The 24531-nt window shown below is 56.7% G+C and overlaps 1 protein-coding gene across 1 annotated transcript in view; it reads right to left on the bottom strand.

Annotated features, from left to right (window-relative positions):
* Nucleotides 1–24531, bottom strand: part of NOL4L (nucleolar protein 4 like) — a 62076-nt gene that overhangs the window by 21059 nt on the left and 16486 nt on the right. Inside the window, exons 2-4 of the mRNA XM_054391852.1 lie at nt 22362–22517; nt 18229–18340; nt 14237–14346 (exon numbers count right to left, since the gene is read on the bottom strand). Coding sequence (XP_054247827.1) covers nt 14237–14346; nt 18229–18340; nt 22362–22517 — 378 coding nt within the window. The remainder of the gene's footprint in view (nt 1–14236; nt 14347–18228; nt 18341–22361; nt 22518–24531) is intronic.

Below are 24531 nucleotides of genomic sequence, written 5' to 3'. Positions count from 1 at the left end.
GCCCTCCTCTTTCCTGCCTTGCCCAGGTCTCCACAGGATCTCCTCGCCCCGCAGTAAAGTCCCATCGCTTTGTTTCCAACGTTCACGGCACGGAGCGATCAAGGGTCAGGCAATCCGTGTGCAGCTCCTCTCCTGCCAGGGGAAGTCAGGTCCTGATGGTGCATTCTCAGGCCACACCCAAATCATCGGAGCAGGGCTCCCGGCACCGCGGAGGGGTTGGAGAACACCACCCCTGGCTCCTCTCCTTATCTACAGCCCAAGCTTCGCAGCTGCTCCGCAGATACTGGCAGCCGCTTGTCCCACGCAGCCCAGGCAGACACTCACACGTGCAGGGCTCCTGCTCCGTGTTTCTGCCCCACTTTCCACTCCCCGAGCTTCCAGCACCACACATGCAGGCGCCTGCTGAGCCTCTCCACTTCCGTCCTGACTTAGGAAACTTCTCCCACCACAGAGCTGGGAACCCCAAGGCCTGGCAGCCTCCCTGGCTGGCCCAAGAGCATGGCAAGTCGCTGGCAGATCCAGGAACAGCACCAGGACCTCTGGACCGTGAGGCTTTAACTGCTAGAAACCATCAGCAACGTGTCTCCTTCTTGGAGAACAACCTCCCACGGCGTGGGCTGGTGTGGGGCGGAGGGGGGGGGGGGCAGCTGCTCCTCTGACCAGCAGCGCCTGGTAAATGTATGCCAGGCTATCAGTGACCTCCTTCTTTTACAGCCAGGCTCAGTTTCCCGGGGACTGCCTCGCAAAGTCTCTCTCTCCAGTCATTTACATGCTGTGCCTCACGCTTCATATTCCCAGCTCTCAGTCTCAGGATGGTTTATTTTCTCTTCTCTTTGAGTCCTTTCATTTTAAAAACGTGTCCTTTCATGCCACAGCCCAGCCATCCCGAAGGGATTTCCTTCCGCGGAGCAGGAACCTGTATGTGCCGTGCGACCTCCCCGGCGCAGCCACGCTCAGCTTCCCACCAGAAGCAGCCTTGTTTTTAGAGTCAACAAAAGGCAACGCGTGACTGGCAACCCCCGGAGCCGCTCCAGCGCCGTGCCAGTCGCAACCTGCCCGGCACAGGCAGCCCCCCAGCCCTGCCAAACCTGGCCGGGGCAGAGCAGCTCCCTGCCGTGACCCTCGGGGACAAGCTTTAGGGAAGGCTGCCTCATCTCCTTCTCAGCCACTGTTCAAACCCGGCCCTCTGAGCATGCCAAGAAGGTATTGAACCAGATTTGACCCTAACTTAACCAGTTCAGGCGCAGAGAAAGGCTGGCTAATGGAAGATAAAACACCCCGGGTCAAAGATTGATGCCGCAGCCACAAACACCGCCGTGGCCACTGCTTCCAGGAGCCCCCGAAAGCCCTGGTGCACAAGGGTGGATGGAGGCTGGCCCTGAGCCGGGGGCTGTGCTGCCAGCTCGGCTGTGCGGTGCCCCCCGAGACAGAGCACCCCCAGCGCTCTTTGTCAGGTCCCTTTGCTGACATTTCTGCCAATTTCCACAGGACGCGGAAAAAAAGAAGAAAAAGAAAAAGAAAAAAACACCACCAAAACAACAACAACAAAAAAAAACGCCGAGCATTTGTTAGTTCTCGAAACCGGGCAAAAAGAGTTAATTGCAAAGACGAACGGCAAATGGGAGAGGAAGGGAGGCTCGTCACCCCCTCCCCCTTCTCCGAGAGCTCTTCTTATGGCAACCCCTCCCCAGGAGTGTTCCCATCGCCCCAAAGTGGAGGGATGCTGCGCAGGGAGGGGGGAGCCGGCAGCCCCTTCCCCCGCGCTCCTGCTGTTCAGCGGGAAGGTGCTGAAGCGGAGCGCCCCGGCCCCGTCTATGTGCCCCCCACCCCCTCCGCTCCTCCCACCCCCAAATCCCGGTACCCCGCAGCAGCCTCCCCTGAACTTGCTCCCAGGCGTTTGCTGCTCCACAGGCGGGGCTGGGGTCGTGATGCCCGGGAAAGGCGCGGTGTGAGAGAGCACTTTGCCCTCACCGGGAAGGGGGTGTCAAGGAGAGGGATGGGGGGGGGACGGCTGGTTTGGGAAGAAGGGAGCGAGCGGAGCAGCCCTAAGCAGCCGGGGATCCCCCAACCCCAACGGGACGCTGTTCCCAGGCGGGTCTTCCCACAGCAGCGAGGTGCCGGGAGCCGGGCGAACATTCATCCCCGTTCCCCTGTCCCGCCCCCCACTCCTTTTCCCGGTAAATAAATAAATACAGCGGCGATGGACCCGGGGCTCAGCGTGCGGCGGGGATTGACACGTAAGTAGGGCTTTACCTCCAGGGAGGTGGCTATTTCCAGCACAATCCCCGCCCGGGGCCGGGGCTGCTTCGACGATGGCGGCGGCGGCGGCACGGGGCCGGTACCCGGGAATCGCTGGGGCCGGAGCTCTCCTGCCGCCGCCTCCTCCCACTTTCTTCCTCGCTTTTGTGCTCTTCCGGGGAAGGGGGAGCCGCGCCGGGCGCCGGGAAGGACGCGCCAACCTCTCTCCCCCCCCCCACCCCCCCTTCCCCGTCCCTTCCCTTCCCCGCCACCGGCCAGGCGACCCGCAACTTCCCGGGGCAGCGGGGGCGGGCCGGCCGCTCCCCCCGGAGTTGGGGCCGGGCCCCGCGGCCACCCCCCGCTCCTGCCCCGCCCCGCCCCGCCCGCCGATGCCTCTCCCCCCCTCTCCCCTCCCCGTTTCCCTCCCGGTTTTCTCCCGGTCCCCTCCCCGCAGCACCGCGTGGAGCCTCCCGTGTATCGCATCACCTTAGCCCCCCCCTTCCATCATTAACCCAGCCCGGTTCCACCACCGGGGACCGGTCCCGGAGCCCCGCAGGCGGGCGCGTACCTGGAGCGGAGCCCGGGGCCTGCCGGCCTGCGCCAGCCCGGCGGCGCGGCGGGGAGCGCGGGGCGGGGGGACGAAGGCAGGGCGGGGGGGGGGCCCGGGCTGGCGGCGCTCGGGAGAGGCTGACAACCAGCTGCTGCCCGGGGAGAGGGGCCGGGCTGCGGAGCGCGTCACTCCCGGCTCCCGGGCGTGGGGGTGGGAGGGGGGGGCCGGGAAAGGCGGAGGGGGGTGAGCGGGGGCCCGGCGGAGGGGGGCGGGGGGAAGGGGAGCGGGGCCGCGGGGGGCGGGAGCACCGGGCGGGGGGCGCGGGGAGCCGCGCCTGGAAGAGCACATTGTGGAGGGGGCCGGGGAGGGCCCTTCCTCCGGGAGCAGCAGACAATGTCCAGGGCCGGGCGCCTGCTGGAGAGCCTGAGAATGCACGGCTCGGCACGGCACGGCACGGCACGGTACCGCTCGGTACGGCGCCGTTCGGCTCGGCACCCGGCGCGCTGCAACCCGCCCGGGCATCCTCCGCTCCGTACGGCCCGGGGGACCGCAACCTGACCGGGGACCCTCAGATAGGTACAGCACGGCGGGGTTGCAACCCATCTGAGCACCCTCAAACTCGGCACGGCTCGGCAGGGCACGGGGTGCCTCAACCCCTCCGGGGACACCTGGCTCAGCACGGCCCGGTAACCCTCAGCCTGACCCCGGGAGCTCCAGGCTTTGGCCGTGCTACGTTGCAGGACCACGGCGGTCGGTCCCCGGGAGGGGGCTGAGCCCTCCGCAGCCCCTATCCCCTGTGCCCAGGGGGTGCAACGGTGCCCAGGCCCCACGCTGCCTCCCCTGCTGAATCCTTTTGTTTCCCTGCTTCTCCCGGCGCTGGCAGCCGAACAGGACCGGGCTCTGCCGGCAGCAGCCCCCACGCCAGCCGCTCCCGACGCTGGCTCTGGGCTGTTGTTAAATCAGCAGCTCCCTGACATCAAGAATGCCACCGAACCTGGCTGTGCCCCCAGCACGGCCCCGTGCCCCAGGTCCCCGGGAGGGATGGGGATGCCCGTTGTGCCTGACACTCCCCAGGTCTGCACCCTGGCAGCCCTCAGGCTGCTATTCTGGCACCTCCCAGGTCAGCACCCTGGTAACCCCCAGGTCGGCACCTTGGCATTCCACAGGCTGGTACACACTCCATGGTAGGGCCCCAAGGGCAGTGGGTTGGTGACCTCCTGCTCAGATGGTGACCACCACCCTGGTACTCCTCTCACCCAGCCCATCAACATCCCTTGCTGTTCAATGGTTCTAAAGCCAATTTGTACCAAACAACCCCAGTGCCAGGGATTCAGTAGTGAGGCTGTGGTAAGCCAGTGCCAGAGCCAGGATGGGCACCGCCACGCTGGTGTTCATGGCATGTTAGTGGGGATATCCAATTCTGATGGTCTCTACTCCAGCGTGAAGCACTCCATTGCCAGGGGGTGCGTGGGGGGAGGAGGGGAAGCTCGGGAAAATCCTATCCCGGAGGTGAAAATGGGTATCACTCCATGTGGAGCTTCCACCTCCTCCAGGCTGATCTCTGGAGCTGGAGGCTGAGGGATGAGAGCAGAGCCACGGGGGAATCCCACGGGAAGTAGCCAGACAAGAGGGCAGTGGGCTGAGAACCCCCAGCGTGGGGGCCTGCTCTGTGCTCACTTCCAGCTCAATGGCTGCTGCTCCTCCCTGCAGCTAAAATAAAATCCTGACCATTTAAGGTGAACGGGAGACTCCCTGGACCTCGGTGGAGAAGCTTTTAACCCCTTCCCATTGCTGGGCTTTGTTCGGTCCTTGTGCTCCCTTCAGTTCCAGCCAGACCAATTCAAAGCCACTGCGGAGAGCACATCCCCCGGGGAGTGAGGTGCAGCACCCCCCCCCCATCAGTGTGAAGAGCTCACAGGGGACCCAGAGCTGGCAGTTTGAAGCCCAGGGACTGCTCTGTGCTGCTTCACCATGTGGACACTCTTATTTTATACTAAGTGCCTTTGTGTGGGTTAGGTTAATCCACTTTGGAAACGGATTAACCTAAATTTCACATCAGCAAACTTAAAGTGTCCAACGGCTGCACCGGGAGCCAGGGAGAGGAGCAGCAAGGCAGCCAGGAGCTGTTCCCCGTGCTGGGGAGGGGTCCTGACCCCAAGGAGGGGGTCACCACCATTACAAGTGGGGTCATGAGCCCGACAGAAACTCGATTGTTTGTGCCAGCGCTCAGGGTCACGAGGCTGGCAGAAGTGGGGCTCACCAGAGGAAGAATCAAGGAAATGGCTCACCAGGCTCACCAAGCTTGCTTCCAGGGGGTGGGTTTTTGGGGATTCACATTATCCAGGGAGGGGGGAAATTACTGGCAATTAGGTTTAGAATTAGTAATAATAATTTATCAGGCTGTCAGGAACAGGGAGAAGTGCCTTAGAACCGCCCCCTACCCCCCCTCCAACAAACCAGTCCTGCTGTTATTATGTTAGCTGCACAGAACACACAGCAGATGCATTATTTACAAGTCACTTCCTTCTCCTCACAACTCCTTCCTTACTTCTGCCCCCTGCACACCCCTTCACCCAGACCTGCCCCAGCAGATCCTGAGCTCCCTGCCAGGCTCTTGCTGCCCCGACAAAGCCCTGTTGGGTGCTGCAGGTCCAGAGAAGATCCATGCCCTGGCTGTCACAGCCCCACACCACCCAGCCTGCCTCTGTACCAGGCAGTGACGCTTCCAAGGGCATCACAGCGATGCCCTGACCTCATCTGTCATCATTTCCTAAAGGCAGGGCTCTGCTGGAATAGCAGGGCTGCTGTCAAAGCCAGGAATAAGCCACATTTACAGCACTGTAGGAGCTTAATTGAATAGTTGTGCTGTTGGGGAGTGTGGGCACAGGGATCTAGCGGTGAGAGCAGGGGACTGCAGGACAGCAGGATCTGGCCATCATGCCAGAGGAGTCACTGACTCATGGGCGACCTTGTGCGAGTCACTTGATGTTCTTGTGCCTCTGAAAAGTAGGTTGAATAACAAATGGGACCTCCTGGATTGGGTCCTCCATGACCACCAAACCCTTCTGGGTAATGAGCATTTAAAAAGTGAATCTCTCCAGGCTGAGGCCAGTAAGGAAAGGGGAGGGCATGAGAAGAGCTGCTGAAGGAGGTCCCAGTGGCATGGCCCTAGGGGGACACACATCAGCAATGTGTTTTAACTTATCTAGCAGCAGCAAAGAAAGGAGAATAAAGAGGTTTGGGAATTTTATGACAGAGCAGATTGGGGGCTGGGGGCTGTGTTCTCACTGCCTCATGGTCCCTCCATCTGCAGTTGTTAGCATCTGGCCCAGGCTTGAATTAAAAGGGGGTTTTACCCAGGGGCTAAGACTGAGAGGTGGGAAGGAGATAGAGCTCCATACTTCATGGGCTACAACAGGCTGCCAAGGAAAGGAACAGCAAAAGAATTTCTAAGGATGGAATTTGTCTTCCTCTGGAGTACAGGGAAGGGGATGATTGAAGGGATGAGTCAATCACAAACATCCTTGAGTGCTTCTTGCCAAAGCCTGAACCCACAGCACCAGCTCCCCAGGGAGGCTGTGGATGCCCCCTCCCTAGAGGTGCTCAAGGACAGCTTGGATGAGACCTCGAGCAACCTGGGCTGGTGGGAGGTGTCCCTGCCCATGGCAGGGGGGTTGCTACTGGATGATCTTTGAGGTCCCTTCCCACCCAAACCATTCCACGAACCTACTACAAATCTCTTGGCCACCCAAACCAGAGTGGAGTCCACCCCAACAGCGCTACCACCAAACCCACTCTGGGCCCTTCTCAAGCCATACTACAGGTTTCAGAACCCCTCTTTGTGAGTGAGAACAGGCTCCCTCAGAGACACCACAGCACACAGAGAGCCCCTGCCACGGGTCCTGTGCCACCAGGCAAGGTGCAGACCTGCCCCTGCAGGCTGAACGGCAGCGGAAACAAAAGGGAGCGGAGGACTCAAGGTTAAAAAGCTGAACCACAGAGCTTCATCTGCCGTAGGAACGGAAATCATTAATAACAGTTCACGCTCTCAGAGTGGCTGCCATCCACGCTCCTGAAGAGCTTTATTAGTGAGCAAGACCTCAGAAGTCTCTCCAAGGTATTATCCCCTTTTTAACGGGGGGGAAGGCAATTAAGAAGCAGCCATTTGTGTGACTTGATCAAAGCCAGCGCCGAGCACGGCACCGCCCGGCCTCGGGGGGCCGTGGGGGGGAAAACCTCCCTGTGGGCCACAGGACTGGGTGGTTTCACTGCTTCCACCAGGTTATTCCGTGGACGTCAAATGCTTCCAGCAACGTGCAGCACGGGGTCTTTACGTTTTCCCCTGGCCCCACTTTACAGCAGCTGAATCAAAGCTTTGCTTCCGGTCCTGCTGGGAACAGCTGCCTTGGGTGCTGGTTAGCTCACTGGGAATGGGCAGCATCTCTCCTCACCAAACATGGGAGGTACTGCGGAGAAACGATGAACTAAAGACAGGTGTGGCCCCCTCCCGGTCTGCCATGCCCTGCTTCTGCTTGGTTGCACCCAGCCCCCACCAGCATGCCAGCTACAGCTCCACCAGGAGTGAGACAAATCTCTCAACACCCCCAGCCACTGCTCCAGGACCTTAGCTAAGCTGCACAGCATCACTGGGAGGGGGATGGAAAGTGGGAAAGGGACCCCTTTCTCCATCAGCACACAGCTACCAGTGAGAAAAACAGCGTGGAGCAGTGGCATGCAACAAGAGAATACACCTGAGCAGGCTGGGAGGAGGAACTGCTCCAGGCATGGCTGGAGTTGGGCAGTGCCACCTGATTGCTCACAGGAAATAACACCATCCCCCCTGCCCCCAGGCTGTGAGGACTCAGGGCCTGGGCATCACACCTCAGCCGAAGATGAAGCTGCAGGGGCAGGATTTATTCCAGCCAGCCCGAGTTGGGGTCTCAAACTGTCTGCTTGCACTGAGCACTGCCTTGAGCCAAGACAGAGCTCACCTGGAGAGAAATACTGAAGGGTCCACAGGACAGGAGACAAAAGCCCTGAAGTTTTTACCACCTGGGCACCTCAGAGTTAACTCCACTAACAAAAATGAGCTGACCTTCACTGAAAGCAAACCATTGACACCAGCCTGAGTGGGCTAAGTGGTTTCATCATCTGACCTCCTGCATCTCATGAGCCATTAAGGCCAAGGATGAAAGTCTGGCTGAACTATCTTTGCTAGGACAAGGCACTGGTAGGACTGCTGGACTTTCCTCCTGGGCTTTGCCTGGACAAAGTCCCTCATTCAGAGCTAATTTAAATGTCCCAGCCAAGCCCACTGCTGTGTCCCCACTAGAGGGCTGTGCCGGTGCAGATCTTCCAGCCAGCCTGGATCAGATCCACCTCACCCAGCACCCAGGGCACAGCCACCGTTCCATTTCCTTCTGTTGTTTGGAAGGATCCTTTAGGGATCTTCTGCAGTGCTCCAGAAACATCTTAAAAAATGAACAGCAGGAAACAAGATCTTCCCAAGCCTGAGAAAGGCCTCTTGACTGAGAGTTATCTCATCAAGTTGATGGAGATGGTATTTATTCCTGGAGAGGTTTAACACCCTCTCTAATGGACTGGGAAGTAGCTTATCATCCTCATGTGATGCAAACACATCATCCCACTTCCTTCCAAACACTGCCTGCGTTGCTCCTGCCTTCTCTGCACATCCATCAACACACAGAGCATGTCTCCAGGATCCCTTCACTAAGCACTCCAACAGCTACACCCAGGGCCAAGACCTCCCCCAGCAGCTGCCAGCTCTGCCAGCTTTTTTGTCTGCTCTGTGCACTACACGAAATGAGATGTCTGCAATTCTCCCAGTGAACTAAAAGAAGGAGAATGAAAACCCAGCCTGTCCTCTTCTGCAGCTGCTCACTCCCCTCCCTGGCTCCCCAGTGCCAGCTCTGCACCCCCAGGACCAGCCTGCAGATGGATCTGAAGCAGAAAGAAGCAAACATGCTGCCAGGGGAAGATGCATCTGAGCTGTTCTGGTAATGCTGGAGCTTTCTGAGAAACTGAAGCCAGCAAGCACAAGGAAGGGTGGACCAAGGAGAAGGAAGAGTGGAAGGAGGAGGACTTAATATTGCAAATCAACCTTTGGTTATGAGGCTCTGAGAGCTCCCAAATCTCACAGAGGAGGCTCAAATCACCCCAACCCCCTGTACACCCATGGGATGTGAACCCTTCCATCCCCCCTCTTCCAGGATGTCCTGCTCTTTGAGTTAAAACCTGACTTGCAATCATCTTCTGAAGCCCACTTCACACCCATGCCCATCACATGCTGAAGGTTTGCAGGGAACTGCTGGGGGTGAGCATGCTGGGGTGCAGGACAAGGCCCTGACCCCCTCCAACACTCCCAAGCCAGCCTGGCAGAGCCACAGCAACAACAACAACAAAATGCTCTTCTTATTGCCCATCCCAGGGCAGCTCCTGCCATTCACTGACTGCATGACCTTCAGCCAGCAAGGCACTGAAGCAACCTTTCCAAAGGTTTCTGTATCCTTTAAAAGCCAATTCCTCAGCCTGGGATGGTGTCTGATGAGGAAGTAGCAACATCTACAGAGCAAAGAGTGAGTGAGGCTGGGCAGGATTTTGTCTGTTTCAAGTCTACCTTTGGCACCAATGGAAATCACACCCAACAGTGTGGCCTGGAAGAAAAATCAAACCAGGGCTGAGTTTGAATAAGACAGAGAAGATGGTCTGGGAAATGATGGCAACAAACTCCCCAACCCAATCACTTCAAAATGTTAATATTTAGTGTTTGAAAATGGAGCTGGAAGCATCATCAGAGAGAAATATCAAATCTCTTCTGTTCCTTCCTTTGCTGCTGCTAGATTGAGAAGGTCAGGAGTTCAGAGATGCTTTGCTGCCTCAGTAGATACCCTGAAATGTGGCTAAAGCAGCACTCAGGGAGGGTGAGGGGCCTGATTTTCCTCACAGGGGTGAGAACTGCTATAAAATGGGAAGGAAGGGAAGCTCCCAGCCCAGCAGCTCCCTCTGTGTCCTACTGAACACAGTTTAAGCCACTCTGGTCCCAGTTGTTTTCCATCACACCAGCACAGGAAGTCCTCATTTTGTGGGCAGCCACACACAGAGCTCCCCTCCTGCCTGTTTTTTGTCCCCCAGCAAAGATAAAACACTTTCCCCACAGCTCTTCTGGCTGTGCTTCCTTCCTTCCATCACTGCCCTAGCACTCTGCTGGAGCCCCTTCAGGTACTGCAAGGCTGCCCTAAGGTCTCCCCAGAGCCTTCTCTTCTCCGGGCTGAACAGCCCCAACTCTCTTAGCTTGCCCCCACAGGAGAGCTTCTCCAGCCCTCTCATCATCTTTGTGGTGATCTCTGGACCCTCTCCAGCAGCTCCAGGTCCTTCTTGTGCTGGGGACCCAGAACTGGAGGCAGTGCTGCAGGTCTGGTCCCAGCAGAGCAGAGGGGCAGAATCCCCTCCCTGTACTGCTGCTCTCCCTGCTCTGGATGCAGCTCAGCACACAGCTGCCTGCTGGGCTGCCAGGGACCAGTGCTGCCTCCTGGGGAGTTTGTCACCAACTGATATAACCTCTTTGTGCCCTTTTCCAAGGGCTTGCAGTGCCAGGACAAGGGGCAAGGGCTTTGAGCTGGAAAAGGGGAGACTGAGACTGGAGATAAGGAAGAAATTCTTGACAGTAAGGGTGGACAGACACTGGCACAGGTTGCCCAGGGAGGCTGTGGATGCCCCCTCCCTGGAGGTGTTCAAGTCCAGGCTGGATGAGGCCTTGAGCCACCTGGGCTGGTAGGAGGTGTCCCTGCCCATGGCAGGGGGTTGGAAGTGGATGAGCTTAAGGTCCCTTCCAACCCAACCCATTCCATGAACCCACGAAGCACTGAGGTGCTCAGCAGCACTCAGAAATTTCAGTCACATCCACACCTGAATAATGAAGTTAAAAGGGCACTTTGGCATAAATTCTGTCATCATTAGCCCAAGTGAGGCAAGTTCCTCCTGGTGCTGCTGCACACAGCAGCACTGCCAAAAGCCAAGGGAATCATGAGTCTGGGGCTTGACTTGTTTCTGTCATCACCCTCAGGTGTCAGTGAGCATGAAGTGGGCACAGCAAGGTGGGCAAGAGAGGGCCCAAGAGCCTTGGTTAGGTGTGGATAGACAAAACCATGCAGCCTGCCTCTGGGCAGCGCAGTTTACAAGCTGGTTGTGTTTGCTTCCTGCTTTGCATCTGCAGCAAAGTCAAAACTGTGCCTATCATCTTCAGAGGACCTGGAACCCCAACAACTCCAAGTTGATCCTAAAGCTCCCACTCTGGGGAGAGGGAGAGCAGCAGCCCAGATTCCACAGCCCATGCTCCACAAAGACAGCCAAGATCCCTCAGGAACAAGGGATGGCACTGCTGTGTGAAGCATGGAGGAGCAAACCAGCAGGGGACTGTGTGGTGGAGGGCACTGCTGGGGAGGTTATTCCACCCCTTCTCCTCACACAGAATCAGTGTTGGCAGCTCAGCAATGGGCACAGCTGCCTTAGGAGCATGGCATTGGTTTCCCCCAGGGGAATCACACAGTGGCTTGGCTTGGGAGAGATCTTTGAAGACCATCTAACCCAAGTCTAAAAGCCAGGGATTGTCCTGGATCATGCAGCTGACAGCATCCAAGTCCCGTTGGGATCTCCCCCTCCAGATCCAACCCTTTGTACCTCCCCCTCCAGATCCAACCCTTTGTACCTCCTCCTCCAGATCCAACCCTTTGTACCTCCCCCTCCAGATCCAACCCTTTGTACCTCCCCCTCCAGATCCAACCCTTTGTATCCTCTCCAGACTACTGTGGTTCCCTCCAGATCTGATGGAAGGTTCAAATGCTTCAGAAGTGTGAGCAGTGAAATTGCTCTGCTGCAGTTTTGCTCCTGGGAATCAGGTTCAGCATCACCCTGAGCAGCAAATTTTCCTCCTTCCGACTGCTGCAGCTTGAAAAGCTTTGAAAGCTGCACTGCAACATCCTGATGAGAGCTCAGGAAAAGGAAAACTTTAGAGGTAGGGAACAACATCAACCCCTTTGATTGATGATCTAAACCAACAACTGCTGGTTACCTCAGCTGGTCCCTTTTTTGTTGTTGTTCCTGTATGGTGTCTGCTTCTGCTCTCAGCAGCTTCAGGAGCGTCCCTGGTAGCAGCACCTTAGATCTGTCCATCCAGTGACAACTCCAGCACAAACCTCACCCAAATTCCAGCCTGTGAGCTTCTCAAAGCTCTAAACTACCAATCCAAGTTCTCCAAACAAGCACCCCTCAGCCTGCAGCCTCGAGGCTCAGGATTCAGGGGCCCCTGATACAGGAAAGGAATAGACCTGATGGAGCAGGTCCAGAGGAGGCCACAAAGATGATCAGAGGGCTGTAGAACCTCTGCTGTGGGGACAGGCTGAGAGAGCTGGGGGTGTGCAGCCTGGAGAAGGCTCCAGGGAGACCTTACAGTAGCATTTCAATATCTGAAGGGGCTACAAAAAGGCTGGGGAGGGACGGCTTAGAAGGGCTTGGGGTGACAGGGTGAGGGCAATGGTTTGAAACTGGAGCAGGGGAGGTTTAGGCTGGACATCAGGAGGAAGTTCTGCACAGTGAAGGTTAGATTTAGACCCCAATTATCCAAAAGTGGTCCTGAAGCAGCCATCAGCTGCCACACAGTGGCACAGCCATTCACTTCCATGTCCCCAGCTCAGCCCAACCCTGCTTAGCCCAGCCCAGGTTAGTCCAACGGAGCCCAGATTAGCCCAGCCCAGCTCAGCCAAATCCAGCTTGTTTAAGTCCAGCCCAGTTCAGCCCAGTTCAGTCCAGCTCAGCCCAGCCCACTTTATTCCAGCTCTGCTCAGCCCAGCCCTGGAGCTGTCCATAGTTCCACCACCCAGCTCAGCCCTGGCACAGACCCTGGCACACTACATCTCAGGAGCTCTTACACAACCTATAGCAAATGAAGCCTTCAAGCCCCTCAAGCCTCCAACACAGGCAAAGGAGGCAGCTCCCCAAAGCCCCAGAGTCTCCTGCCAGCTGCCATTTTGTCTTTCAGCAGGAAGCTTTCTCCACCTCCTGACAGCAAACCCACATCTGGCACCTCACACCCTGGCGAGAGATGCTCTAAAGCAGATCCCTTTAGGGTGCCAGGAGATAAACATTGCCATCAGGTGCCAGCCCAAGCTCCCAGCAACGTTCCCCAGCACTGCACAGTGCAAACTCTCCCCCTCCTTGCAGCTGGCAGTGATATGTCAGAGCAGAGTCAGGTTTCAGAGTGCTGGAAAGGAAACCCAGCACTGGCTTCCAGTGCAGATTGTGGGGAGCAAGTAAAACATACTTGGCTTTTTATAGCCTGTTTCCATGGTGCAGAGGTTCCCACAGCTCATCCTGCAGCTGCAGAACCTCAGAGAACTGCACAGCCTTGGGGATGATCCTGTGGCAGGCTGCCCTACCCATTCCCAACCCCAAATCCAGTGGTTTAACACCCCCCATGCCACAACAGAGCCTTCTCCCCCTCCTTGCACACGAGAGTAGAGTGGCTGTGGTTGAGCTTCCTCAAGATGCTGATGAGTTTAAGAGAGCAACCAAGAGCAAGGTCTGGCTTTCAGAGCCTACCTGCTAAAGCTCCCAGGCAGCTGGGAGGAGGTAAAGCAGCAGATTCCCATTTGCTTATGGCAGATTCTTCTTGAGAGAGTTTCTTAGTGTGTCTAAGGCACAAGCAGGCTGCAGAAGCAATGACTGCAGCCCCTCCATCTCTGCTGCTTCCACCATCATGATAGAACGAGAGGAAATGGCCTGAAGTTGGGCCAGGGAAGGTTTGGGTTGGAGATCAGGAAAAATTCTGTCCTGCAAGAGTGGTCAGGCACAGGAACAGGCTGCCCAGGGAGGTGGTGGAGTCCCCAGCCCTGGAGGTGTTCAAGAAACCTGAGGCTGTGGCACCTGGGGACATGGTTTGGTGCCCACGGTGGTGCTGGGATGATGGTTGGACTCCATGACCTTAGAGGTCTTCTCCAAGCCAAACAATTCTCTGATTTTATGATTTTGGGAGGGTAATGGTGTGCCAGAGTGGCACTGGGATGCAAACAAACAGACCTTTGGACTCCCTGCTCAGCTACTCCTAGGCAGAAACTCCTCTACACCTCTCCTCAGAGCTTGGGAAGAAGCAGGTGAGGAAGCAAAGGAGGGAGCAGGGGCTGCTCACTGTTTGCATTGCTAATTGCCACCACAGCAACTCTGTGTTTCTGTGACTCTGCAGCCCCCCTGCTTGCTTTCTCCGAGCCAGAGGTGCTGCCTTCCCAACCTCCACACACCAGCACTGGCCCTGCTCAGAGCCTGTCCTGCCTGGACAAAGCAAACCAACTGTTTCCAGAAGCATCTTTCCACACTGCACCTGCCCAGCATCTCCACTCCCTGCAGCCCACACTGCCCCACACCCAGAGCACAACTCACCTGCTCCTGAGAGTTCATCACCCGCAGCTTCATCTGCTTCAGGTAGGTGGAGGTGAGGGGCATGTTGTAGTCAATGATCCCAGAAACCAAGGAGGAAGGTGGTTCACTCTCTGAGGAACAGAGGGAAAGCCTGAGGTAGACACAGGGATGTGGAAGCACAAACCTACAAAGTGTCTTTAGAAGCAGCTCAGAGCCCTGGGCAGAGCTGCTGCCTGCTGGAGCTGAGGCTCCCCCACAGACATGACCCCACCAAGGACATGATGACAACAGAGAAACCAAAGCACTGCTGGCACCTGCAGGAAAGGCTGCACAGAATCCTAGAACCCTGGAAGGGGTTGGGTTGGAAGGGACCTCAAAGACCACCCAGTTCCAACCCCCCCTGCCATGGGCAGGGACATCTCCCACTAGAAGAAATAAAAGTTGTTCTTAGTAGCTTCCAACAAACACAGAGTAGACATCAGATCTCCTAGCTGCTGGGTGGTGCCCTGGCAGTGCTGGGTTCATGGTTGGACTCCATGATCTTAGAGGTCTCTTCCCACCCAACCCATCCTGTGATTCCATCATTCTTTTTGTGACATTTTTCAGGTGGAGGTACCCCAGAGCCTGCCCTGTGGAATTGGGTTGGGCTTCTTCTCTCCCACACACAAACCCAAGGAAACTGGGAATTGGTGACTGCAAGACCTCTGAAATGCTCAGCTGGAGGTATCAGAGCAGCTTAGCTGGGGAGGGAGCTGAGGAGGAAAGGCTGCAGTGGTGGCATGGGGCACAGAATGGGTTGGGTTGGAAGGGACCTCAAAGCTCAGCCACTTCCAACCCCCTGCCATGGGCAGGGACACCTCCCACCAGCCCAGGTTGCTCAAGGCCTCATCCAACCTGGCCTTGAGCACCTCCAGAGAGGTGGCACCCACAGCCTCCCCGGGCAACCTGTGCCAGTGTTTCCCCACCCTCACTGGAAAGAATTTCTTCCTAGAGCAGCAGGCTGGAATCTACCTCATGCACTGCAGCCTACCAAGCTGGAAGGTGCAGAGGAAGAACCCAAGCAGTGCTGCTGCCTCAGAAGCACCTCCATGCAAATGGGACTCCTGCAGAGGCTGCTGAGCAGGCACAGGTCTGCAGCTTGCTTCAGCATTGCAAAGCCTGGCCAATTGTGCTGGGATTCCCTCAAGTAGGACTTAACATCAAGGCAACTTATTAAATATCTCTACCTGGTGCTGAAGATTATTTTTAACGCTCTCATTAAACCACAAACTTCATTTAAAAGATCTTTAATTTAAATGGCTCCTGTTGATTCCTTTGGCTGCAGCAGACTGAGCCCTAGAGAGCACTCTGCCTTCAGCCTGCTCCTGCAGATCTTTCTGTCTAGCTGGGCCAGCAGAGACCCCAGAAAGCGAATTCTCAGTGGGTTTTTTTTTTTCTCTGAATGCTCAAAAATTTCTCAGCTCTGCCATCATCAGAGTGGAGCCTGTGAGCTCTCCATCCACAGCATGTCCACAGCATCATCTCTTCTACCTCTGAAGGCACAGAGCAATAGGACAAGGGGAAATGGCCTCATGTTCAGGTGCAGCACTGCAGGAAGCAATGAGGCTCCCCAGCAGCAGCAGCTCAGCAGCCCCACCTGGGGAGGAAGAGGAAGGTAGATGGGCTTTGATGCTTGGAGTCTGCCAGAACCCATCCTGATGGGAATCTGGAGTAATGCCATCAGCAGCCTCAATTTTATTGTGGATTTGTTTCACTGCAACAGATTAGAGCCTTAAGAACCCAGAACCCTTCTTCCTTTTTGAAGCTAAGTAGGGAAGAAAGAGCAGCTTTGTCTGCAAAGGCCAGAGGGACTCCAGGGGCACATCCTCATGTCCTGTGTCGTAGGAGGGGGCTGCTGGGATCCTTCAGCTTCATTTCTCATGAAGTTATCTCCACCTCATCATATCCCATGTGCTGGACAGACAGGTGGAACAGGCAGGATGGTTTCAAGTGAAATGGGTTTGATCCCAGTTCCATACTTGTCCTAATTTAATAACAGTGTGAAAGACAGAGAAGCCCAGGGGTGGTTCAGAGCTTCCCCAGGAGCAAGACAATTTGCTCTTCTGAATGCTCTGCAGGGTTTGGTGACAGAGATGTTTAATGAGGGATTTTTGTAATCACAAATGGAATGTGTTGAGATTTAATGGACAAGAGAAAGAGGAAAGGATGGGAACAGCTCAATTTCATCTCACTGAATTTAACTTTACCTGTGCCCTGCTGAGGCCACATCTGGACTATTGTGTCCTGTTCTGGGCCCCTCAGTTCAAGAAGGACTTCAGGGAACTGCTGGAAAGAGTCCAGCACAGAGCCACAAAGCAGCTGAGGGCAGTGGAAGATCTCCCTGTGAGGCCAGGCTGAGGGAGCTGGGGCTCTGGAGCCTGGGGCAGAGCAGCCTGAGGGCTGCCCTCATTGCTGGGGATCAAGATGTGCAGGGCTGGAGCCAGGCTCTGCTCAGGGATGACCAAGGACAGCACAAGGGGCACTGGGGGCAAGCTGGAGCAGAGGAGGTGCCATGAGAACAGGAAGGGAAACTTTGTCCCTGTGAGGGTGCAGAGCCCTGGAGCAGGCTGCCCAGAGAGGTTGTGGAGTATCCTTCTCTGGAGACTTTCCAAACCCACCTGGATGTGCTCCTGGGTGACCTGCTCTGGGTGATCTCCAGTCCTTTCTAACCTCTGTGATTCTGTGGTTGGAAAAGACCTTTAGCACCATGGGGTCCACCCATGGCTGTGTCTGTGTCTGCCTGGGTGTGCACCTGGGCAATGCCTCCCTGACCTCCATGGGGTTTAGGTGATTTGCTCCTGATAAATTCCTGAGCACACAGCAGTGAAACCAGACACTCCTCCCCAGGAGGAGTTACCTTATCTAATCTACTCCACACATTTTCACAGGCACTTAGTCACTCCTTAGGTACTATAGGGAGCAGAAGGGCACTCCTGGGCCTTCCAGTCCTGCTGGGTAAGAACTTGGACTTCTGTGTGAGATGTTTTTAAGAGAGCTGCTGAAGTGGGGGGGGGGGGGGTGGGGGGGGTGGTGGTGGAAATAAAGCTTTAAGAAATGGAATTGACCATTGGCATTCATTTACAAAGGTGCTGAGGACAGCTAGATCTCAGCCCAGATGATGGCTTCCACATCTAGGACTGCTCTGGGGAGGATGGTCAGCACCTGGTGTTCTCTGAGCTGCCCCTGAGCTGGGATGGTGCCATGTCTGGGGGGATGTGGGGAGGAAGGAGCCCCTGAAGGAACAATGAACCTTTTCATCAGCTGCCTCCTGAAAAGGGATCCCAAGCTCTGGGGCAGATGGCTCAGAGAGTGCCAGGCCTTTAGTCAAGTGTCCTGCTTTGAGTCAAGACAGTGGGTGACATCCTGAACACAAGAAGGACATGGACCTGATGGAGAGGGTCCAGAGGAGGCCACCAAAATGCTGGGGGGTAACTGGAGCAGCTCTGCTATAAGGACAGGCTGAGGGAGCTGGGGGTGTTCAGCCTGGAGAAGGCTCAAGGCACACCTCAGAGCAGCCTCCCAGTACCTGCAGGGGCTGCAGGAAGGCTGCAGAGGGACTGTGTGCAAAGGCCTGCAGGGACAGGAGCAGGGGCAAGGGTTTGAAATGAGAGCAGAGCAGATTGAGAGTGGATGTGAGGAACAAGTTGTGCAGCAGGAGGCTGCTGGAATACTGCCACAGGTTGCCCAGGGAGGGAGCTGAGACCCCATGCCTGGAGCTATTCAAGGTGAGGCTGGAGAAGGCTCTGAGCAAGGTGCTCTGGTGGAGGATGTCCCTGCTGACTGCAGGAGGCTTGCACTGGGTGGCCTCTGGGGGTCCCTTCCATCCCAACCCACTCTATAAATAACCCAGGCTGGGAAACCCATTAGGGTGAAGAAGCTTCCCACTGGCAGGGCAGGATCCTGCCAGCTACCAGTGACACCCTGCTGGTAGAAAATGCTGCATCAGCTCTGCTGGCAGGACTCATGGCCCTTACCTTTGGGCTCCAGGCCGTTGGAGTTGAAGTGCATCCTCTTCTGGCACTCGGTGCAGCTCATCAGGAACCTGGTCACAGCCTCCCTGGGCAGGAAAGCGTAGGTCTCTGCGATCTGGGGAGACAGGCAGAGGGCTGCATGGCCAGAGGAACACCTGTGGAGAGCTGGGCAGAGGGCACAGCAGCTCACCAGCACCATCCCACCTCACCTGCCCAGCCTGGCCCTGAACATCAACCACTCACAGCAACGCACTCTGCCCTTCAGGTTGCTCCTGGGATCCCTGAGTCCCTCCCTGTGGAGCAGCCCTTGATGGATGAGGAGCTGAGGTCGTTCAGTCTGGAGAAAATGAGGCTGAGGGGAGAGCTTCTGACTCTCTGTAGCTCCCTGAAAGGAGGGTGGAGCCACGTGGGGGTTGGTCTCTTATCTCTAGTATTAGGTGATAGGAAATGGCCTGAAATTGGGCCAGGGGAGGGTTAGGTTGGAGATCAGGGAAAAAATTCTTCCCTGCAAGAGTGGTCAGGGATTGGAACAGGCTGCCCAGAGAGGTGGTGGAGTCCCCAGCCCTGGAGGTGTTCAAGAAACCTGAGGCTGTGGCACCTGTGGACATGGTTTGGTGCCCATGGTGGTGCTGGGATGATGGTTGGACTCCATGACCTTAGAGATCTTCTCCAAGCCAAACAATTCTCTGATTTTATGATTTTGGGAGGGTAATGGTGTGCCAGAGTGGCACTGGGATGCAAACAAACAGACCTTTGGACTCCCTGCTCCTTGGCAGAAACTCCTCTACACCTCTCCTCAGAGCTTGGAAAGAAGCAAGCTTAGGAAGGTGAGGAAGCAAAGGAGGGAGCAGGGGCTGCTCACTGTTTGCATTGCTAATTGCCATCACAGCAGCAACCTGAGGAATCCATTAATCTCTGGTGAGGGCAGGTCACTTTTCCCCACAATGCCAATCAATTGCTGTTAATCACACTCAGCCCTCCTGTGACATATTTCAGCCAGGGAATTAAAAAAACCCCATTTTGACAAAGTGTAATGAATGGAAGTCTCTTGACCCTTGGTGGGATATTTGGGTTTTACAGCTGAGGAGAAGCTAAGGATAAATATTTAAGAGTTGGCTGGCTGAAGGGAAACACCCTGGCCAGACCCCAGCACCCCACAGAGGGTTCCTGGCTGTCAGGGTCCTGTTGCTCCAATTAATCCCTGCCAGCAGCAATCTGACAGCGTTTCTGGAGATCAAGAGCAGGTTGTTTGGGGAAGGGAAGGAGGCCATTTGAATGGAGATTTCTTTTAAGACCATCAAACTGTGGGGCCTGACCTTCTGTGTGTAGCACAAGTCAGGAACTTCACCCAGGTCCTCCGGCAGCCCAGGAGCCTGTGGTTTGCCTGAACCATCTTCCAGGAAGACATCTGGTCTTAATTGGAAGGCATTAAGAGGTGGAAAGCCCACCTCCTGTAGGCTGGGCTTGGTTCCCCCTGCTTAATCACCCATCCTGTTTGCTCCCAGGGACTTGTCCCGGCACGGCGGTTCCCAAACCAGGGGCTGTGACCCCTGCTGGGGTCACAGCACTTACAAGTGGGGTCATAAAGCAGACAGCAATTCAATTGTTCGTGCCAGTCCTCGGGGCTCAAGCGGGGCTCAGGACGGGAAGCCGGGCTGCAACCAGACACCTCGATGGTGACAGGGGAGGGGGCTGAGCCAGGACAGCCCAGGACGTCCTCATCCCCACCCCCATCCCCGCAGTGGGCATCACCCTCCCACCTCGGTTTGTGACTAAAATTAAGACCCCCTAAATTCCAAGCGGTCTTCTGCATTCCGGGAAAGAAGGATGCTGAAGCTTGGGACCGAAGGGTGTTGCAGCAGCAGCAGGATGGGGCAGAGGAGGGCTGGCTGGCTGGTGGGTGGCTGAAGCAGTCCATGACCCGTTGTGATGGCAGGGAGAGCCATTCATCTCCACTGAGCGGCAGCAGAGCCCGAGCTTTTCCCATACCCGCTAATGCCAGATGGGTGGAAAGTTCAGGCAGGGACCTTGTCCCAGCCCTTCAAATGGAGGATGCAGCGCCTGGTCCTCATGGGATTCTCCTCCTACTTAGCTACCAAGCCCCAGCGAGCTCTGTTGTGACTGAGGCGCTCAGCGCAGCCTTTTGCCTGCGCGGTGTTTAGCAGCACACCAAGCACTAGGGAGGCCCCCAGGAACATCAAGGGGGGGACACACTGAAAATTGCTGGTGGCAAACGTGGGCTGCTGCAGCAGGCAGGGACTGTCCCCTAGGGCTGCCCGCGGGGCTGAGCCTGCTTCCCCCCTTGCCTCCCTTGCTCCAGCCAGCCCACGGTGTCTGCTGCAAATGTTGGGCTAATTTTAGTGATCCAGTTGTTATTTCTCAGCTGATTTGATGCTCTGCAGAGCAGGCAGCTTCCCTGATGAGTTATCTCCCATCCAAACTCCCTTTCTGATTGCCTCCCTCCGGAGGTCATGGACAAGGGCAAACTCTCCAGTGCCTCTAATCAGAAACGGTGGGGAAAAGGGAGATGGAGAGGCACGGCAGGAGAGCCAGAGATGCCTCCCGAGCTGGCCGCCCAGCAGTGTCCCTTTGTGCCCCCGAGCCATGGCACTGGCTGCTCGGTGCGAGCATTTCACCTTCCAGCCCCGGCTGAGGGGAGGCAGGGCAGGAGCGAGGGCAGGCAGCCCAGGCAGCAGCGTCCTGCCAGGTCAGGAGGGGATACAGGCAGCTAATGTGATGATCTCAGCTCAAGAGGGAGACGAGGGGTGGAGCGTGGAGCTCTCTCTGACTGCTGTGAGCAGGCCTGGGAAAACAGACGGATCCAGCCTGCTCCCCCGGGGCTGTGCAGGACACGGATTAGTCCTCCAGGGACCTGAATTGAAGGAATTAGGGGAGGGTCAGGGTGGTCTGCTGGGGAAATGCATTGTGGTCATGCTTGTGGGGCTGTCCCCCGCCCTGGACTATAAAGAGGTCACCCAGCCCTGGTCAGGGAAGGTCAGCATGTGCCCTGGCCACCAGCCTCTCGTTCGATGGGGGCAGGAACTGAGCATGCAGGGTGCTGAACGGTGCCAGGAGCTGTGAGCACAGAGCCCAGCTCCCTGGGGAGGGTGAAGGGGGGAGGGGAGGCAGGGGGGGGTCCTGTTGTACCTTGGGGGAGGGATGTAGGGCACTGGGCAGCTCCTCCAGCATAAGCAGCCATGGATGAAGCCAGGGGACATATGCAGGACAGGCAGGGCAGCAGGATAGACTCCACCCCTGAGCCTGCTCTGGCAGCACACTGAGCCCTGCATAATCTCAGGCATCATCCTGGAGTCCAGGGCAGCCTGCACAGACCTCTCTGAGATGATGAATACACAAGAGACCTGAGCTGCCAGCCAGACTCTCTTGTCTCTAAGCGACCTGGGTCCTTAGGGCTGTGGGATTCAAGGGAGCAGCTCGGGTTTGGACAGTAAATTCAGCTCTTCTTGTAAAAGGAAAGCCCAAATGTTTGCATGGCAGGGCTGTGCAGAGTCAGGAGAAACAGCAAGCTCCCTGGAGAAGCACACTTCAAGCTAAATTATTCCTGACCTAACTAGAGTGGTTTCAGGATGGATAGAGCTGGTTCTCAGCATCCGTGGAGCACCTGATGAGACTCAGCTCGGTGCCTGCCTCCATTTTGTACGGGAGGAAGCCCAGCCAAGGGCTGGCAAGAGCAGAGCATCCACCCAGCCAGGGAAGAGGAGTGGGCTGTGGCCGTGCCCCTTTCTGGCTGCTCCTGCCCTTCAAGGCCCACGTGAGCCATTTCCCTCCAGCCAAGGGAGGCAGGGAGGCAGATGGCAGGGAGCAGAGTGCAAGGGGACTGGGCAAACATCCCCTTGCCCATCAGGAATACGGAGCATTTCTCTTCCCCCCCCGAAATCCCCCCCCAGACACTTGTCTTTGTATGATTCACTTGCTCTCCACTCCCAGCAGCCGTCCCCGCTGCGCAGCCGCTGCCGCTCACTCCCCAGCACAGCTGCTCTGCCTTCTAACGCCTCCCCGAGCAGGCAACCCAGGGCTCTCCCTCTCCTCTGCCTCCCTCCAACCACTCTTCTTCCACCTGCCCTGCCTCCCAGCCCTGTCCCTGTCCCTGTCCCCTGGCTGCCCGGGGCTCTCACCGCTCGGTAGGTTTTCTTCTGCCCCGCATGTTTGGGTGCTTTGCCCGGCTCCGACGAGCTCTCCACATGCATGGAGTAGATGATGTCAAAGAAATCTTCCACCACTGCCACGCGTTTCAGAGAGATGCCCTCGGGCTCCGACAGTCCATCTGCCCCCTACAACAGCGCAGGCAACTTGAGTTAGTGTCAGTGATGGGTGACAGGGGTGACGAGATGGGCCTGGGGCTAACGCGGTTGAAGGGGGCAGAGCTGTGGTGCTCCAGCCCCGGGCTGCCTTGGGCATGGGGGATGTGGGGGATAAATTAAGACAGTGCTCCAGGGAGGATCCTGCTGGAGCCAGGGCAGTGGTGGCTGCTGCTGCTGCTGCTGCTGCTGTTGTGCTGCTAAAGCTGACAGTGAAACTGGGCCAGGAACAACAACAAAAAACCCACAACAACAACAACAAAAAAAACCCCAAACCCAAACCCAACCAACCAACCAACCAAAAACCAAACCAAAAAGAACAAAACAAATCAAAACAAACAAAAAAACCAAACAAACAAGGGAAGAGTCCAGAGTGGAGTCACAACCAAATAAGAAATTCGATTTTCATCATTTGGGATGATTTTTACTATGGGCAGGGAACAGGCAGGGGAAGCTCTTTGGACCTGCACATGCTACCAAACCATCCCGGGAAGCCTTACAACATGAGACGCCCTGACTGGCTGCAGTCCTTGAGGACACGGCTGGCTCGGTCTGCAGGACAAGGTTGCAGTGTGGTGCCAGGATATGGCCCTGAAAGGAAGGAGGCAGCGTCGCCCTCCTTCCCTGCACTGACCTTTGCGGGGCCCCCTCCCTCTCCCGCAGACGCAGAGCAGCTGAGCGCTGGCAGCGGCAGCGGCGGCAGCGCAGCTCTTTGTGTGTTAGGATGTGCCGGGGAGCAGGAGGCTGTAATTCTGCCACACGGCAGTGGTGACAGACTGGTGGGAGTGGGAAGTGTGGGGAGCAGTGCTCCTCCGAGCTGGCTGGCACCGGCGGTGTCAGCTCCCGCTGGCAGGGTGTGCCAGGGGAAGGGGAGGCTGCCTTCGGTCCCCGGCTGCCAGCCGCGCTCCGCGCACAAAGCAGCGGGGCGGGGAGGGCTCGCAGGAGGGAGTGGGTGGCTACTGAGAGGACAGGGAGGGGGGCCCAAAGGAAGGGCCAGGCTTGGGGAGGTCGCTGTGTTTGCTCCTTGGAAAAATGCCGTGCTGCACTGGATGGATACCAAAGGATAGAATCTACACACCCACACGTGTCCCTCAGGCCTGCCTCTCCAACTGGCATGCAGGGATGCCCTCCAGCTGGCACACACAGCCACCTGCCCACCTCAGTGACCTGCAAACCAGCCTTCTCAGGTGCACTCAAGCACCTGTGAGTGAGGGCAGAGGCTGGCAGATGTCTACAGGCAACAGGAACACCCAGGCTCCTACCCTCTGGGTTTTGTTGTTGCTGGTCGCCAGGCTCTGTGTTATCTTCCACGGTCTATAGATTGAATAAATGCTGCTCCTAAGCCACCAGCCAAGGGACTCTCAAAAATCAATCATTTAGAGGGAGTGCCTTCAAGGCTACCCAACATCTTGGGAAGCAGACTGCAAAAGCTGCCTGTTCAAGTTGGCACCTCACCCCAACTGCACAACAGACACTGCCCAGACCGGGCACAGACCACGGTGGGACAGCTTTGTGTGCCCACCCCGGCCAGAGACACCAACACAACCCCCCCCCCTGCCTTCCCTCGGGAGCTGTCTCTGAAGGTGGCTGTAACAAAGAGAATCTGGAGACCGAACACAAGGGGCAGGGTGGCAGTGCTGCCGTGGTGGGGGTCGGGAAACTTTGCCCCGGGGAGCATCTTTGAGGAATATGGAGCTAATTTCTTCTGTCACCATTCAAGGAATTTCACTCTAATCGAGGGCATGGGTATTCCCCTGCCAAGGAGGAGCGGGCATTAGGAGGCTTCCTACTGACCAATAATCCTCAGAGCAGGGTTGAAACGAGGATAATTACAGAAACAGGACAAAGGAAAATGCATCAGGAGAAATGCACAGTCAGATGCCACAAGCAGAGCCCTCAAATTAAGGCTGCAGCCAACCCTCTATACAAATCACTATTTCCAGGGCCATCCCAACCAACTAACTGCACCATCCCTCCCTGCACCATC

Source organism: Indicator indicator, chromosome 24 (assembly GCF_027791375.1).
Source record: "Indicator indicator isolate 239-I01 chromosome 24, UM_Iind_1.1, whole genome shotgun sequence".
NCBI classification, from domain to species: Eukaryota; Metazoa; Chordata; class Aves; order Piciformes; family Indicatoridae; genus Indicator; species Indicator indicator.
The sequence above is the reverse complement of the archived record's forward strand: the minus strand, read 5'-3'. Positions and strand labels throughout refer to the sequence as shown.